Consider the following 18427-nt stretch of genomic DNA (forward strand, 5'->3'; position numbering starts at 1 on the left):
CAATCTGTATCAGCATGGACATTAAGTGATGATGATAACCAGAGGGAGTTTCAGGTGGGTTGGGTTTAAAAGGGTTGATATTTTATATAAAATTTGATTTTTATATAAAAAGAAAAAAAAAAAAATTTTATTTATTTTTTTTTTATAAAGAAACAGATGAAAACTACTGCGCCAGTTGCAGAACCTCCCCACAAAACAAGAGCAGGCTCTGCTACCACTAGATCTACCACTAGATCTACCACTGCTGCTACACGTGCAACAACCAGAGCGACAACTCGCCAAGCTGATGTTGCTCACAAGCTGAAAACTTCGTCTTTGGTTTTACCAGAGAAGAAAGCACCCACCACAAGGCAGCCTGCTCGGCTTACGGTAGCAAGTGATAGCAAAAGAGTACCATTGACTACACAGACTAGAGTCACCAGGCAAACGAATAACAGCAAAGCAGCCACCAGAGCAACTACTAGGACACAGCCTTCCACAAAAGCTAAAACAACATCAAGTGTAACTCAGAAACAGGCAAAATCGAAAATTGGTAAGTGTCTTTGGCAATGCCTCTGTTAGAATTTTGAATTTAGAAGTTTCTTACCTGTGCCCAGCATCGCCTTCCTGGCACTTGTGAAGACAATCGAGTGAGATCGTTGCCAGTGCTGCCGAACTGGCTTCTGTGCAGGTGGCACATAAAATACACCATTTTGAGTGTGGCCGTTGCCAGTACCGCTTGACAGGCCTTCGTGCCGGTGGCACGTAAAAGCACCCACTACACTCTCAGAGTGGTTGGCGTTAGGAAGGGCATCCAGCTGCAGAAACTCTGCCAAATCAGATCGGAGCCTGGTGTAGCCATCTGGTTCCACCAGTCCTCAGTCAAATCGTCCAACCCATGCTAGCATGGAAAACGGATGATGATGATGATGAACCCACTAATAAGGCTTTAGTAGAAGACACTTGCCTAAGGTGGAACAGAATCTGAAACCATGTTGTTGAGAAGCTAATTTCTTAACCACACACCCATACCTGTGTCTATTTTATTAATTTCTGTTTTTTTTTATTATTTCAATCGTTTACAGAAGCCCCTGTTAAAGGTAAAAGTAAGCCTGAAACTACGCACGACTTTGAGACATTGTCTTCAAAAGTTACAACACGGTCGGAAAGACAGACTGTCTCATTCGTTCCTGGAAATTTTGTCTTCACTGCCCCTGAAAATCTCCAAACTTATGATTTCTCATCTTCGCTAAGTCCAAACAGTACTCAGAATTTCTTCTTCAGTGGATTCAACGAACCTCCTACCAACATTTTGGGAAGGTATGTATTAGAATTAAAAGAGAAAAAGACAGAATGTGCATTATCTTTATAGCTTTGAGATATCAATGATGTTATTGTTTATTTTTAGAATGACATTGCAGGGTAGGTGTGAGGGGTCAGATTTAAATGCTAAAGGTTAAAGAAATGACTTTTATTTTTCAGAACTAGTGATTCCCCCACTAAAAATGTTGAGGCAAAAGACGAGGAGACGTCTCCAAATAGGTCTGGAATAGTTGAAGAGAGTGAAGTTCCTGAGAAACAAGACCAAAAATGTCTCGGAGCCACCACTTCTACTGAATCTCCATTCACTCCTGTTAGAAATAGTGCTGATGTAGCAGTCTTCAAGACTCCAGTTAGCAGCATTAGCTTAAAGTCGAAAAGGAATCAAAGGTCTTCTTCTGACTCCAAACCAAGTAACAAAAAGAAACTCAGGAAATCGTCCTCTTGTCCTAAGATGGATTCAGCTAAAGTACCACAGTCGCCCGAAGAATGGTAAGTTAGAAAGGACAGTTTCTTTAGACAAGTTGAATGGATGGTAGAATTGGCAGTGTCAGGTAGGATCAGATTAAGACCCGTAGAAGCCCTAATCACTTAAAAGATTTCTGTGGCCCCATATATACGCAGTTCAAAATATAAACCATAAAATAAATTTTTATTTTTTGAAATGAAACAAAACTTAACATTAAAATAGATTTGTACACCTCCCTTTTATATTTGAAAAGATTTCTCCTCCTCCATTTTAATTTCTAAGTCTTTGATCAGATCCTCACTATGAACACGCTGATCATATAAACCACTTCAAATTCAAAAGTGATTCCTGTGGTGACTCACTTCCTTTGAGGCCCTAAGCATGTACTTCATCATTATCATCATCATGATGCTGGCATGGGTTAGACAAGTTGGCAGAATCATTAGCGTGTTGGACAAAATGCACAGCAGTATTTCTTCTGGCCTTCCGGCTCCTTAGGTTCTGAGTTCAAATCTTGCTGCAGCCAACTTTGCCTTTTTCCCTTTCAGGGTTGATAAAATAAAGTACCATTGAAGTACTTGTTGATGTAATTGAATGACCTCCCGTCCTCTCTAACCATTTTTTTTTTCTTTTAAAATCTTTTTCTCAATTTTTGTTTTGCCAGGGTTGAGCTTTTGAAGAATTCACCAATGATAGAGATGACACGTCGTAAAATACCCAAACATCAATTGGATCAAGGTAAAATATTTCTCTTCTATTTCTTCTTTACTTTTTAAACTTCCTTCAATGTTGCCATGCTGTCGTCTACTCCCAGGAAAATAATCTACATGTTGATGATGTATGTGGCTAGAAGATAATGAAACATTTGAATGGTCAAAGTGAGCTAGAAGCAATCTAATTGCTTTATCCAGTTGACCATTTAGTCTTCACTCCACCTATTATTTCTGAAAGGCACCCCAACCATAACCATCCCGTCAGTCTACTCTAACTTATGTGTTCTACCTTTGCAAGACAACAGGATGTGGTTGGAGGAGATTTCATAGCTATTTCTAGCATGTTAAAGGTACATGAGTTTGTGAGATAGTCAGCCACTTAAATGTCAATTCAGGAGCAGGTAATTCTGTGTATCAAACAACAGATTCGCTATGTGTTTGTGCAAGAATGGAGTAAATTCAGTATTGTTTTTGAATGAATTTTTAAGTAGGCTCATGTTTTTCTTTCTTTTTTTTTTTTTAATAAAACTTATTTTATTTCTTTCAGTTCCTACTTTTTCATTGGAAGATGATGATGCCAAGAAAGCTGCTTTGAAAGAAGGTTCTACAACTTCAGGTGAGTGCAGATAATGGCCAGGTGACACCTTGATGATATTTAACCTTTTTGATACCTACCTGTTTGAAACTGCTCCTGGTCCTATAATGCAAGCTTTTATGTTTTAAAGAAATCTAACGTAAAATCTTCCATCAAAATTCTACATTAATGTACGTTCCAAGTACTGAAAGAAGCCCGTGATATATCATCATCATCATCGTTTAACGTCCGCCTTCCATGCTAGCATGGGTTGGACGATCTGACTGAGGACTGGTGAAACCGGATGGCAACACCAGGCTCCAATCTAATTTGGCAGAGTTTCTACAGCTGGATGCCCTTCCTAACGCCAAGCGTGTGTCTGTGTTGTCTCCCCACCAATGCTTGACAACTGATGTTGGTGTATTTATGTCCCTGTAACTTAGCAGTTCGGCAAGAGAGACCGATAGAATAACTACTAGGCTTACAAAGAATAAGTCCTGGGATCAATTTGTTCAACTAAAGACAGTGCTCCAGTATGGCTGCATCAAATGACTGAAACGAGTAAAAGAATATTTTTAGTTGAGGTGTGGCGCCGGATTTTGAAAAGAATATAAGTGTTGTGCAAGTGAAACAAGATTGCAGAGCACTGATCTAAATTAAAACCGTTTGTCAAAATTTCATATTATGTTCCAACATCAGCTTAATGACGACAAAGTTACAGGGAACTGAAATCATTGTTTTTATTTTTTTAAATAGATGGTCCAAGAGCAGTAGAGACGGTCGACCAAGAGGCACCAGTGATGGAACTTCAGGGAGATGTGACATCAGAGACCCAAGAGATAGAAGGGTCAGTTACCCAGGAGGCGGCAGCTGTCACACAGCAGATAGCAGAGGCAGATACTCAGGTGGCACCAACTGAGGCAGATACTCAAGTGGCACCAACTGAGGCAGATACTCAGGTGACACCAACTGAGGCAGATACTCAGGTGGCACCAACAGAGGCAGATACTCAGGTGGCACCAACAGAGGCAGATACTCAGGTGGCACCAACAGAGGCAGATACTCAGGTGGCACCGACCGAGGCAGTTATTGAGGTGGCACCAACTGAGGCAGTTACTCAGGTGGCACCAACAGACGCAGATACTCAGGTGGCACCAACTGAGGCAGATACTCAGGTGGCACCAACAGAGGCAGATACGCAGGTGGCACCAACAGACGCAGACACTCAGGTGGCACCAACAGAGGCAGATACGCAGGTGGCACCAGCAGAGGCAGATACGCAGGTGGCACCAACAGACGCAGATACACAGGTGGCACCAACAGACGCAGATACTCAGGTGGCACCAACAGAGGCAGATACGCAGGTGGCACCAACAGACGCAGATACTCAGGTGGCACCAACAGAGGCAGATACGCAGGTGGCACCAACAGACGCAGATACGCAGGTGGCACCAACAGAGGCAGATACGCAGGTGGCACCAACAGAGGCAGTTACTCAAGTGGCACCAGCAGAGGCAGACACTCAGGAAACATCAGCAATAGTTGTCCCACAGGATGCAGGAGAGACAGTTATCCAAGAAACACCAGCTGCTGTCCCACAGGAGGCAGCAGAGACTTTCACCCTAGAAACACCAGTGATGGAACCACAAGAGATGAAGGAGACAGTTGCCCAGGGGGAAGTAATTGATGTCCCACAGGAAGTAGCAGAGATAGCTACCCAGGATGCATCTGGAATAGCCACCCAAGAAGCCCCAGTGACCACACTTGAGGAGACTGTGGAGGCTGATAGCCAAGTGTCAGCAGGGAAAGTTTTACAGGAATTGTCATCTGATGAATCTTCCCAACAAAATTCAGAGACAGAAAAATCCGACACAGAAAACATAGAACACGATGTGCCTTATTTCAGGAACCTTGTGGTATCGCAGACTGAAATACTAAACAACCTGTCTGATGTCTGGGAGACAGTTGTACCAACCCTCAGTGAAGAAGGTAAGAAAATAGATTGAATTGTTTCTTTTATTTGATTATTTTTCTTTTCACATTTATCAGAATTCCATTGCTACAGTTAGCACTGTATTTTGGACTCTTTGATTAAGAGATTATCACAGTTTATATAGTATAAAATGTTAAAGTGACAATAGGTTAAATGCCTTACCCTCTTTTATGTTTTATAAAACTTCATTAGACTTGTTTTGATATAGAAAAGGTCTTTTTATTTGTGTGTGTGTGTGGAGGGACACAATTTCATATTAAACTTGCTCCAGACCTGTTTTCTTTAAGACTGTAAGGCAGTGTTTCTCAACCTTTTTACCGTTGCATAACCCTTAGAATAAGTTACATGTCTCTAGGAACCCCTGCACAAAAATAATTATACTCTATATCTTTCTCATATTTTTTTCATCGTAATTCACATGGTGAATATCATATATATATATATATATATATATATATATATATACATACATATATATATGGTTGTTATATTCATAACATAATAGGTTAGAGAGGATAATGTCTGTATTACAATAACCAATAATATTTTGTGCATGTTTCATAATATTACAATCATGAAATTAGCGTTAGCTTATCTCACACTTTGTTGTGGAACTCTAGGTTTGTGGGGAACCCTGCTGTAAGGTATGATTCAAGGGAAATATTTCTCGGTGCTAGTTTTAATTGGTTGACCAATCATGTAGAGGTTTTTTTTATGTTGCTTGTGTTTTTTGTGAGAGTGTGTCTTGCTGCTGTCATTGATGGCTTTTCTCTGATTTCAGTTGAGGGTGACGTCCGCACAGTTATTGGTCAAGCTAAGCTGCTCATTTCACAGCGTTTCCATCAATTCATTGGTTTGGTTGACAACTGTGAATTTAACACTGGCGAGAAGACCACCACATGTGAAGATTTGCAAGGGTTTTGGGACATGGTAGATTTCCAGGTAAGGCATTTTTTTCTTTTACCTCCATAGTGTGGTTTTCACTAATGAAAAATTCTCTCTTCTACTACAATCACATGACTAATTACATTAAAAAACAAACACATTTCTTTCTCAAGTTTATAAGTAGCTTTCTTGTATTTTCTTTGAGGACTATGGCTAAAAATATGGTTTTCTTTTGCTAAGGTGGAAGATGTGAAGAAAAAGTTTGCTGATTTGCAGAAATTGAAAGACAACAATTGGCAGACAGAAGATATTCCATCGACCAAACCTGTCAAGAAAATCAAGAAAGCAAAGGTAAGAATCAATGTTGTTTAGTCCCCAAGTCAACCCTAGTCAGGCTGACTTGTCATCAAATGTATTCCATCCTTGACCATCCCATCTTTTTAAGGATTCATCATCTAATGTGCCCTTTTCCTTTCTAAGGGCATGATTTGAAAAATTTTTGTTTTCTAATAAGTCAAAGGATAACATGGAGACTTCTCAAAAATTCCCCCATCACCACTGTTTGACAACTGGTGTTGGTGTGTTTATGTCCCCATGACTTAGTGGTTCGGCAAAAGATACTGATAGAATAAGTACAGGAGTCGATTTTTTCAACTAAAAATTCCAATGACTGAAACAGGTAAAAGATAAAAGACGTGTTTTGATTGATGGTTAAATGACATTGTTGAATTAAATTACTATTATCTCCTGTTTGCAATTTTTTTTTTCTCAGCCTGTTCCATCCAAGGTTTCAAAAGCGAAAGGAAAATCAAAATTTGCCCAATTTCTGGCACAGAAGAAGAAAGTTGCAGATAATTCAACTGGAGGCGATGCTGAAGAAGCAGAGAAGGAAGAATCGGTTAAAGTATTTGATGGCCACTTCTTCAAAGTGGAGAGTCCAGTTCGATCACCAAAGCCGCATTGTTTGGGTAAGATTTCCTTCCTTCAAGCCTGCGTTTTCTATTGTAAAACTGAAATATTTTCACTCACTTTTTTTTAATATCATCATTATGGAAGATGATTGACACTATTACGTTAAGTGATACTTGGAAATATCAGGGTTAATGACAGGAAGGGCATCCAGCCACAGAAAACCTGCCTCAATAAACTCCATCTGACTCATGCAAGCATGAAAAAGTGGATGTTAAAATAATGATGATGGGATTTTTGCAGTTTCCATCATCATAATATCTGCTTTACCATATTCCCTCACAAGTATCGGTTGGCTTTGGGACTGTAGTAAAAGACATCCAAAGTGCTGTGCAGTGGAATTGATCCTTGAACCCCATATTTGCAATGTGAAATTCTTGCCATGCTTATACTTACGTTGGGGTTAAAAAAAAAGAATTTTAGTCTGTTTAAATTGTTCTTAGCTTTTGGATTAAATAAATTCTTTGAATTTTTTTATTTTCAGATTCCCCCCGCAGTCCAGTTGTCATGCCAGTTTTCACAGAGACAACCCAGGAACGGTCAACAGACATCCAGGCTGATATTCATGAGAAAGATAACTCAGACGATAAAACGTTTCAAACAGTTGAGATAGAACCAAAGGATAAAGAAACTGAGCAGACAGTTTCTTCTCAGAATTCTTTCGACTCGGCAAAGGTAACACCTTTGGTTACAAGACGTAGCTATGTTCCAACTGTACCCAGCCCTCTCCTTCAAGATATAACTCCTGTGAGAAAGAGAACATCGACAAACCGGCGTTCACGTCTGCTCGGTGAGACAGTGAACACACCAGACAACTGTCAGCTAGTATTGTCATCTGCATCAGTTGAAAAGGTTGAAAATGATGAAGTGTTTGTCCTCCAATCACCACCAAGGTTTGTATTTGATCATTTTATTGATTTATTTTCTAAAATTTTCAAGCAAAATGGGGATGAGCAGGTGAAACAATGTCTAGATTAACAACTTGTGTGTCTTAATGCATAAAAGATGTCTGCCAATCCAGTTTAATTAGTTCCATACATTACAGATATGGAATCATACTTGGCTGTTCTTATGTTTATTTCCACCCATCTTCCATTGAGCTATACTCAATCCTTGTCTCCACTCATCCTCAATTGAGCCCTTCTCAGCTAGTCCTTATACTCACTACTACTTGTGTTCCAATGAGTTGCTCTCAAACTTGGTCAGTTCCTTTACATTGTTTCCTTGTAAGCTTAGAACCAAAAGATTTTGAAGAAAATTAATTCAGTTTACTTTTGTTGTTTTTCCTAAAGCAGAAGACGTTCTCAGAGAGTCAGCCGGAGACTTTCTGCAATGGAATCATTTCCCAAATCGCCCAGTAAAGGTAGGTGGCATTAGTTTATTATTGTACTTCCCACCCAACGTTTGTCTCCTTCTCCAACTGGGATTGCCTTGTATCTCTTCTACAACAAGACTCCTATCTCTATTTTTCTATTCTTTTAATATCTCATCAACCAGTACAAAGCCACCTCCCTCATTACTACTCCCCACCAGTCAAGGAGACTTTGTCTTTGCTGGTGCCACGTAAAAAGCACTCAGTACACTCTGGAAAGTAGTTGGTGTTAGGAAGGGTATATGGCTGTAGAAACCATGCCGAAACAGACAATAGAACTTAACATAACCCCACTAACTTGCCAGCTCTTATCAAATCATCCAATTCTTGCCAGCATGAAGAACAGACATTAAATCTTGATGGTGATGATGATACACACTGACACACACACACAGGGTGTTGCAAATAAACTTTGGTTTTACCATTTGGGATAAAGGTTTCCACAACAAATGCATGGTGTTCATTAATCCAAACCATGACTGTAATTGAAAAAAAAAAATAGCATTAAAACATTTTCTTCATGAAAACACTATTTTTATCTCCCTAACTTCACTAGGGCCACAGCAATGGGTATGTAAAACCTGGGAAGTTTTTCGGCTGCATTCTGTGTGTGTGCGTGTGTTTTCATCCTGTTTTTATTACTTTAAAATTCAAAATGTAATGTGTATTTTCTGTTAAATTTTTATTCAGATTCTACAAACACCGAAGATTGTGTACCGATTGGACAGCTGGTTGATTTGTCTGAACATGCCAGTCCTAATTGTGAAAGTACCCTTGAGAAAAAGACCCCGGTAACAAAAAGAAGGTCCAGGGCTAAGGGTAAGTAAAACCTAATCATCCCTTAAGGCAATGATTAATTTAGGAGAAACAGTGTGAAGGTGTGGTGTTTGTTAATTAAGGTACAGTGATTGTTGGGTTGTAATATGGGTCAACCTATCACTCAGTTAATGAGTTACAGCCCAAAACCAATCACGTTGTTGTTGAGGATGGTGGTGGTGCTGTAAGAATTAAAAACGGTGTGATAAAATTTTTGTAAAATTTAAGATAGTTTTAAACTTGTCTAACACTGAACCAGAAATGTTCACACAATATGCCTTTGATGATCTGAATCCACCCATTATTGTCCCTGGACCTGTGCAACAGATATGCTCTCCATAAGGCTCTCCAGTGCATGTACCAAATATGCATTTCAACCATTGGGTAGCTGGAATCGAAGTTGGAGTCTGAAACAATTAAGGGGTAGCTGGAGTCGGTAAAACTATATTGACTCTGATTCTGACTCATAATATCTTTATTCTTTAATATAAACCAGTTATAACATATAGGCCTACTCAAACTGCGAGTGTATGCATATGCTTTATGGGATATGTAGACCACAATCAATTAATTACATAAAGAGGAGTCAGAGTCGGAGGTGCCAATAGTACAGGAGTCGGAGTTGAAGTTTTTTTGTTTCGACTCCTCAGCCCTGATTTCAGCTATGATGTTCCCAGCTTCATACTGAACATATTCCACATATCTATCTATCTATTTCTAGCAATTCCAGTGACTGTAGTGACTCTTGTTTGCATAAATGTTTTCGTCTGTACGCTTTAAAACAAAAATGTCTCAAATTCATCTGAAACCTCTTAAACAGTAATTTTTCATTCTTTGAAACAGTGACGCCTGGGGTTCAGAGTGGTAGTCGTCGTTCCACACGGATTGCAAGACTGTCTGTGTTCCATGTTGAACCATGTTCTACAAAAGTTGAGAATCATGCAGATATGAATCTGATAGACTTTCAGACACCCATGACATCAAAGAGGTAAGCCGTTTCTCTAAATGTACATATGTATCCTCAGCCAAATCGTCCAACCCATGCTAGCATGGAAGGCAGACGTTAAACAAAGATGATGATGTATGTATGCTTGGGAGTGTTTCTGCCTTATCTTCCTCTTTAGCTTTTGTTTTATATATATATAAAATACATATTAAATACAGGACATCACCAGCAAGCGAAAAATACGTAAACACATGAGAGATAAGTATGGGACAAAATACCAAAAGAAGTTAACTCCTCGTCAGTTGTCGACTGTTTTACTACTCTTTATTTGTCGTTGAAAGCATGAAATAGGGAGTAGTAAAATGGTCGACAACTGACAAGGGGTTAACTTCTTTTGGTATTCTGTCATGTACTTATCTCTTGTGTGTTTATATATTTTTCACTCGTTGTTGATGTCCTGTACTTATTTATAATTGAATGCCATGCAGCATTGTCCACAATAAGTTCATATATATATGTGTGTGTGTTGTGTGACGTGTACTTCTATTGAAGTGCAGACAGAATATGGTCATACCAAAGATAAATCTGGAAACACTAGGTGTTGATATTTTGGTCTCAGATGAAATAACATAAGAGCTAGATCCAAAGGTAGATTATACATTTCATATTTGTTAAACATGTGTTGGAAGAGAAGATAAATGAACACATAAAGTGATGATATTTCAATAATGTTCTTATCTTTTCTTTTTCTCTTTGCTGTAGGAAAAGTTTGAAAAGACCAAAGTCTGTGGCATTTGCAGATTGTGTTACAGAGGAGGAGGGGAACTGCTCAAGTGAGTGAAAACTTTATTGCAATTGTGATTGGGGGTACCCTTAGCTTTGCAAGTACCAGTTGCGTAGTGGGGTCAATCTAACACAGCAAACTGCCAGCAGCCTTGGTTCTTTGTCATTTCCTTTGTGAGTCTTGCTTTAACCCTTTAGCATTCAAATTACTCTATCAATTACTCTATCACCTAGTGTTTCCATCTGTAAAAATGAAAGTTATAGTTGTTTTGTGAAGCCAATCTAAATTCAAGAATATTTTAGAAATATAATAACGAAAGGATTAAATAACTGCAACCATTTTTGATGAGCTCTTTAAGACTTTTATTTTTGTTTTAGTTCCCAACATTTGCCATTTGTCTCAATGATTGATTTGCCTTGTGAGTTAGTGTACAGTTTTTAAAGAAGTTATAATCTTATTTATTTATTTTTCTTTTGATTAAAGCATCTGCAGGTGATTTGACCACAGTATTATGTCCCATCAGCCCAAATGTTGATTGTACAGAGACCATAGAGCAGAACAGCAAAAAACTACAGAGATTTGGAAAACTGAAAGTTGGCTATACACCAATTCGTTCTGTAAGTTTGCTGTGTTTATATATTTGCCTGTCTGGGGTAGGTTGTATTGAGGTTAGAGGTGAGACACGGAAAAAGAAAACAATCCGAAATACTTCAGTTTTAGAAGACTGCTTCATAAATATAATGTTTATGCTCGCCCTCTAGTTTGATATCAAAACATACATAAAGCATAAGCATACTTCATATTGCATCAAAGTTCTTCTTCCTGGGGCTTGTTAATAACAAAAACCAATCAATTATTGAAGTCAGATTAATTAACTATGCCCTCCCTTTAAAATACTGTCTCTGTGTACATGGAGCTACTATGGCACATCTTTCGCAACATACAGACAGCATCACAACATTTAGCTTGTTTTGTTCTTTGTAAGAAATTATTGTATAAGCACCAAGATTGAAATGCTGGAAAACTATTTTAGGTTACTTAATTTTTGCCCCTTCACTGTTCCGACCCCATTTGTATTCCTTTTGCCTTCCATTCTTTTGTGGGTTGGTCTAATAATTAACAGGTATGCATATTCTGGAAAACCTGACCAAACAAATTTTCTGAATTGGATCTTGTGTATTGTCTTCTCTTCTCTGAGGATGCAGCTTGGGTGGTAGTTCATGTTGGTCAGCCACTTGTCTCTTGGTCAGAGTAGAGGAAGTGTCTCGCAAACAGGGGACTGACTGAGATACTGCTTTGTTACCCAGGACAACCCCGAGCAAATACCAACAAATGGGGGATGCAACAAAGCGCTACAACAGCACACACCCCCACACCTGATTTGACCTATATGCCGGGGTCTTTTTGGTTAGATTTACCCAATCCTTGTTTGTAGCTTTGTAACAAATCATTATTTTTGACATTTTTATCTATCTTTTTTTTTTCTTGTTTCCACAGCGGCAAAACCGGAGAAGTTCTCAACAGATGGAGGAAGACAACTGAGATACTTCGAGTTCCTGCAACACTTATTTTCCATTCAAAATAATACACAAGGCCCTCCATATTTTCTCTAGAAATAGTTTCCAAACAAAATATGGGAACCTTCAATACATTTGTCACAGTGTGAATGGGTATGAATGTGAAAGATAAATGTGACTCTTGATTGATGAGTGATTGAAATCCCTTCTTTTTAAAGAAGAAAATACCCCAGATTTTTTTTTTTTTTACAAAATTACGAAACAAACTAGATGTTTTCTCAAAACACTGTATTCAAAAAATAACACCATTTTCTAAATGTACATATGCTTTTTTTATTTTTTATTTTAAATTAAACATTATACAATAAAAGTTATGCTTTCTGCAGGAAAATGCTCTGGCATGAATATTTATCGTACTGGTCTCCACTGGAGCAAAATGTCTTTGTACAGTACCGGGGCTGCAATGAAAGAATTGAAACAAAAAAAAAAAAAGCAATTTAAATAATATATAAACAACACAGTACCTAGATGTTATTTTTGAAAAGGTTTAACCATATTACATTATATATATATCATCATCATTTAACATCCGTTTTCCATGTTGGCATGGGTTGGACAGTTTGACTGAAAACTGGTAAGCTGGGGAACCGCACCAGGTTCCAATCTGATTTAGTAAGATTTCTACAGCTGGATGCCCTTCCTAACGCCAATCACTCCAAGAGTGTAGTGGGTGCTTTTTATGTGCCAGTTATGAAACACCAGCATCAGTCATCATCATCGTTTAATGTCTGTTTTCCATGCTAGCATGGGTTGGACAGTTCGACCGGGGTCTGGGAAGCCAGGAGGCTGCACCAGGCTCCAGTCTGGTCTGGCAGTGTTTCTATAGCTGGATGCCTTTCCTAACGCCAACCACTCCGAGAGTGTACTGGGTGCTATTTACATGCCGCCAGCACAGGGGCTAGAGGAGGCTGGCAATGGTCGGAAGTCAGTCAAGGTGGTGCTGGCATCGGCCATGTTTGGATGGTGCTTTTTACGTGCCACTGGCACGAGTCATGACTGTGATCGCACATGGCTTGACAGGTCTTCTGAAGCACGGCATATTGCCAAATGTCTCAGTCACTGCCTCCATGAGGCCCAAGCTCAAAGAGTGCTTTTCGCATGCCAGTTACATTTCGTCTGCCGTTACTTTCTGACTTCAAATTCCACTGAGGTCAACTTTGCCTTTCATCCTTTTAGGGTCGATGTAATCGACTTAATCTCTTTGTCTGTCCTTGCTTGTCCCCTCTATGTTTAGCCCCTTGTGGGCAGTAAAGAAATAAGAAATGTTAGCACGCTGGGCGAAATGCTTAGCAGTATTTCGTCTGTCTTTACGTTTTGAGTTCAAATGTCACTTGTATGACACTGATTCTTATTTACAACCAACAGATGATGGCTACACAAATCATCTACCAAATCCACTCACAAGGCCATGTGGTTCCAGGTTCAGTCCCACTGTATGGCACTTTGGGCATGAGCATCTACTGTAGCCCGAGGGCAACTAGAGCCTTGTGATTGGGTTTGGTAGATGGAGAATAAAAGAAGCTTGTCATATATATATATATGTGTCTGTGTCTCCTTGTCTAAACATAGCATGATGATTGTCACCATCCTACAAGCAGTGTCATTCCAATATTCTGTGGAAACAGGTAAAGGTTGGTGATAGAAAGGGCATCCAGCTGTAGAAAATCTGCCTCAATAAACGGTGTCTATCCTTGTTTAGTTTACAAAATTGTGTAAACAGTTATAAAACTCCGGATTTCCTGACCAAATTTATTCAACTTATCACTGGGATGGTCATTAACTAATATAGGTATAAAATAATTTAAAACTGGATCTACTTGATGCAATACTAAGTTTGATATATTATAACCATTTAAATTTAAATTTTTTGTTTAATGATTGGATACTTACGAACTTCCGGAAACCTTTCTGGGTGTTTTGCCATGTAATCCTCTAAGTAAATCCACTTTTTGCGGTTGTAATCAAGGCGATAATTCTTAATTAAGTTTCCCAGATACAAGCCAATAAGACCAAAAGCAACGTGACGCTGAACACCTGTAAAAGAAGTTAAAAACAATATCAGATTTATTACTGATTGACACAGTGTAGCAGGTTTTTTACCATTTTTACAATTTGTACCTATGTAGACAATACGTTTTTAGAAATTTTATTTCTTAAGAAATATTATGCATCTTTGTGAGATTACAGTGCTTTGGAATTTTATTAAAAGGTGTCTCTCTTTAATGGTACCTTGGAAAAAAGAGCAGCCAATACACTCTGTAAAATGGTTGGCATTAGGAAGGACATATTGCAGTAAAAACTATGCCAGAACAAGCAGTGGAGCCTGGTGCAGTCCTCTGGCCTGCCAGCTCCTGTCAAACTGTCCGATTCGTGCCAGCATGGAAGATGAACATGAAACGCTGATGATAATGATATATACAGATAAATAGATAGTTCACTATTTTTTTTTACTGCTTTCAAGCTTCACCCTGTCACCCCCATACTCTCTTCTAAACTGTGGACAAACATGTAGCTTCTTTACACCATGAAGCCTGTTCTGCTCTGTCCCTTTCATCTCTAACACCCTCAGTGCTCATAGCCTTGCAGGCTGCATGGAGGCTTCACTAGTGCAGATGGCACAACGAAAGTAATCAGTGCATGCTGTAGAGTGGTTGGTTAAGAAGGGCATCCAGCAGCAGACACTGGAGCATGAAGCAGTCCTTGGACCCATTAGATCCTGTCTAACCCATGCCAGCATGATCTTCATTTTTATATCATCAAGTATATGTCAATCTACTTTGTGAGTAGTGCATATTATTCTTGGTCCTTGTTAAGGGCCAAGGGAGTTATCACATGTAAGCAGGTATCCTAACAAGATTCCTATGACAATGACGAACCAAACAAGTCAGTTTGCCATTCTTGAAAATGAATGATGCTACCATTGTGAGGCCCAGATTAGTCTTGGTCAGGCAGACCTATAACTAAAGGCTATCATAGCTTTTGTTTCCTTTTTCAATTTTTAACCATTCAGCATTTAAACTGGCCAGATCTGGCCTCTCGAACTAACTCTAGAATATCATTATTCTAAAAATTAACAGTTACCTCTTCAAAAATCTCAAAGCTACAAAATAATGCATGCTTCATTCAAAACGGTCTGAATAAGCATTACACTTGATAGAGTAATTTGAATGCTAAAGGGTTAAAGCAAGACTCACAAAGGAAATGACAAAGAACCAAGGCTGCTGGCAGTTTGCTGTGCTTGACAAATCATGTCAAGCTAAGTAAAACTGGCTGTTCATACAGGTAGGTCCTACTTCTCTCAGTTGAGAGGTCTTTCTCGTGGGTGCTGGTGCCATGTAAAAGTTCCCAAACCAGTACCGCATAAAAAGCACCCAGTACACCGTGAAGTGGTTGGTGTCTGGTGAGGTAGGCCATCCAGCTGTAGAAAGCATGCCAAAATAGACAAGTGGGACCTGAGCAGCTCCCCAGCTGGCCAGTTCCTGTCAAACTGTCCAAGCCATGCCAGCATGGAAAGTGGACATTAATCAATAAGTGAATGGCAAACAAGCAGAGGAAAAGTAAGGTTGAGCGGTCCCTTTAGTTCTGTTTTGACACCCCTTACACTCTAAAGTTGTTGGAAAATGACCAAAAAAAAAAAAAAAGGGCTGAGGACCCTTTGGTCTTGGTTTTTCCTTCACACCACCACTTGATAACCAATATTAGTTTGCTTGATCCCCCATAACTTTATATATTTGTGTGTCTTTGTCCTGATATTGTGTGATAGTTGTAAAGGAGCATCACTGTCACACAAGTGGTGTCCTTTGCTTCCAATATTCCATAGAAACATGTCTGGTCACAGAATTATTACCAAAATGGTTAGTGGGTTCAGTCAACTGCATAGCACCATAAGCCAAGTAACAGCTATCATAGCATTAGGTTGACCAAAGCCTTGTGAGTGGAATTGGTTGACGGAAACCGAAAGAAGCCTGTTGTGTGTATACTCTTGTCTAGACATCATGAGATGGTTGTAAACGAGAATCATCATCATCATTCAGACAAGATTTTGTTTCCAGTGAAAAAACATGTCTAGCTAAGGAGAAAATATTACTTTGCTTGGAAAATGGGTGAAGATTGGCAACAACAGCAGTGCTGGACTACAGAAAATCTGCTTCAACAGACTCCACCTGACTCATGCAATCTTGGAAAAGTGGGTGTTAAATGATGATGATGATGGATGCAAGCACTACAAAATTAAACTCTAGAATGGATTAGAGGGAGCAGGTTAAAGGGCAGAAGGCCAAAAGCAATAGCGAATGATAGTAAATGTGCAGTAACCCCTACGATATGAGAAATATTACAGATTCAAGATTTAGTATCCGGGCCATTGTTATTCCTGTTGCACATAAATGACTCGCTTATTGTCATCACCTCTTTACTAATACTTTTAGTAGACAACATCCTGATGTATAAACATGCAAACATCAACAGATTACCATTTCCTACAGCAAGACCTAGAATTGTTAAAAGATATTTTTTACCTCTAGGCCAGGCTGAATGGCAGTGCCCAGGGCCTCTAAGAGGAAAGTATCCTCAGACTGGAGACTTGGCTGGAATGCTAGCAATAGAGTGAACTCTGCCAATGACACCCAAAACACCAAGTTGTAGTGTTAAACTGGATGTGAAATTAAGCCTACTATCCAAGTAGGCTGCAGTGGGATTTGAACTCAGAGCAGAAAAAATACCACAAGGTATCCAGACCGACACTAATGACTAAACAGACAGCACAACAAACAAATCCATGCTTTCTGGAATCATTTTAGAAAGTAAAAAAGTAAGGTACATTGGACAATGTAGTCCAATGTACCTGAGTTTCGTTAATTTCCAAAAAAAAAAAAAAAAAAAAAGTACTGCGCTATCTTTCGGTTTATTTTGAAAGATTAAATTACATTAATCTTTATTCCAGTGCTAATGAGTTGATGGAACCAGGAGAGCGTGGAATAGGTATGATTGACTAAACACCTAGGGTGGAATGGTCGTATAATTAGCGGCGAAAGAAAAAAAAATACTAGAAGGGCATGGAATTTGTGGGCAAAATATAAAAAATTAAAAAAAAAAAAATATTCTCCCACAGAGGGAAACAACATACAGATTCCTCCTCCATGAGTTCGGAGACGGGTGTAAAAGAATTTGGTAATTTTTCAGATTAACACTCGCACAATTTTCACTAGGGTGTTAGGGTTACGGTTAGGGACGGAATTCCCTAAACCAAACCCTAAAACCCTAGCGAAGATCGTGCGGGTGTTAATCTGAAAAATTACCAAGAATTTACCTGTATCTATTCTTTTACCTGTTTCGAAGGTAAATCGTCCCACAGTACTTACGTCTGGTACTTATGCTATCGACTTCTTTTTTGCCGAACTGCTATTAACGGGAACGTAAACAAACTAACACCAGTTGTCAAGTGATTTCTCTCTCTCTCTCTCTATCTATCTGTCTCACACATTTATCCTCCAGTGTTGTATATAATAGAGTCAATTGTGTGACCTTCCTTGTCGGCAATGATCAATTAAATCGGCTTCAGAAGAATAAAAAAGAGGTGGCAGGGAAGAAATAACATATTTTCCAAGAGCAATAAAAAAAAATGTGAATTCATATAAACAAAAGAAGAAATCTAAATCGTGGTGGGGGTCGTTGGTTCGAACTCCCTCCAAATACTCACCTGCATACACGGGTCGGTTCTTGAACATATTATGGGATACTGCTGTCAGAATACCTACAATGGTCATTCCAGCCTCCTCTGCGCTTAAATCCAAGAGACCCTTCATGGTTTAGGTTTTTTTTATAAGTGTGACGAACTGTCCTCCAAAATAACGACCCGCGACCTCCACACAGAAACGAGAGGAAATACGAATAGTTATACTTGTCTGACGACTCCGAGACCATTGTCACACGGTGGACGTCCAGGGGATTGTATTTTGTTTATGTATTATAATTGATATACAAGGTGTCCACAAAGTCTGGGTACATGGAGATTAACACGTACTTTAAGAA

At 39.1% G+C, this 18427-nt stretch overlaps 2 protein-coding genes across 15 annotated transcripts in view; one reads left to right on the plus strand and one right to left on the minus strand.

Annotated features, from left to right (window-relative positions):
- The window catches only part of LOC106872425 (uncharacterized), a 16684-nt gene extending 4026 nt beyond the window's left edge, over nt 1–12658 (plus strand). The window contains exons 3-19 of one of the 14 annotated variants that reach the window (XM_089361424.1): nt 151–532; nt 1065–1299; nt 1462–1791; nt 2433–2506; nt 3029–3097; nt 3812–4257; nt 4339–5044; nt 5830–5990; nt 6174–6284; nt 6706–6901; nt 7387–7795; nt 8195–8265; nt 8965–9093; nt 9934–10078; nt 10799–10869; nt 11304–11437; nt 12318–12658. In XM_089361424.1, coding sequence (XP_089217550.1) covers nt 151–532; nt 1065–1299; nt 1462–1791; nt 2433–2506; nt 3029–3097; nt 3812–4257; nt 4339–5044; nt 5830–5990; nt 6174–6284; nt 6706–6901; nt 7387–7795; nt 8195–8265; nt 8965–9093; nt 9934–10078; nt 10799–10869; nt 11304–11437; nt 12318–12362 — 3714 coding nt within the window. In that variant the 3' untranslated portion in view covers nt 12363–12658. Of the gene's footprint in view, nt 1–150; nt 533–1064; nt 1300–1461; nt 1792–2432; nt 2507–3028; nt 3098–3811; nt 5045–5829; nt 5991–6173; nt 6285–6705; nt 6902–7386; nt 7796–8194; nt 8266–8964; nt 9094–9933; nt 10079–10798; nt 10870–11303; nt 11438–12317 lie in introns of all 14 variants that reach the window. The other 13 variants (XM_089361421.1, XM_089361430.1, XM_089361427.1 and 10 more) reach the window with 13 other exon arrangements.
- Nucleotides 12646–18314, minus strand: LOC149132803 (uncharacterized). The gene is made up of 3 exons (XM_089361442.1): nt 18096–18314; nt 14288–14431; nt 12646–12795 (listed from the first exon to the last, which is right to left on the minus strand). Exons 1-3 carry the CDS (start codon nt 18199–18201, stop codon nt 12746–12748), a joined length of 300 nt encoding a protein of 99 aa, XP_089217568.1. The 5' UTR covers nt 18202–18314; the 3' UTR covers nt 12646–12745.
- Between the last annotated feature and the right edge of the window lie 113 nt (nt 18315–18427).

The sequence above is a fragment of the Octopus bimaculoides genome, chromosome 13 (assembly GCF_046866305.1).
Source record: "Octopus bimaculoides isolate indiv1 chromosome 13, ASM4686630v1, whole genome shotgun sequence".
Lineage (NCBI taxonomy): Eukaryota > Metazoa > Mollusca > Cephalopoda > Octopoda > Octopodidae > Octopus > Octopus bimaculoides.

Excerpts from the sequence above, each read along its gene's own strand:
- LOC149132803 (XM_089361442.1), bottom strand. The coding sequence starts at position 18,201 with ATGAAGGGTCTCTTGGATTTAAGCGCAGAGGAGGCTGGAATGACCATT. Across the intron at positions 14,432-18,095 it reads GAACCGACCCGTGTATGCAG|GTGTTCAGCGTCACGTTGCT; the intron begins GTGAGTATTTGG and ends CTTCTTTTACAG. Across the intron at positions 12,796-14,287 it reads AGAAAGGTTTCCGGAAGTTC|CCCCGGTACTGTACAAAGAC; the intron begins GTAAGTATCCAA and ends CTTTCATTGCAG.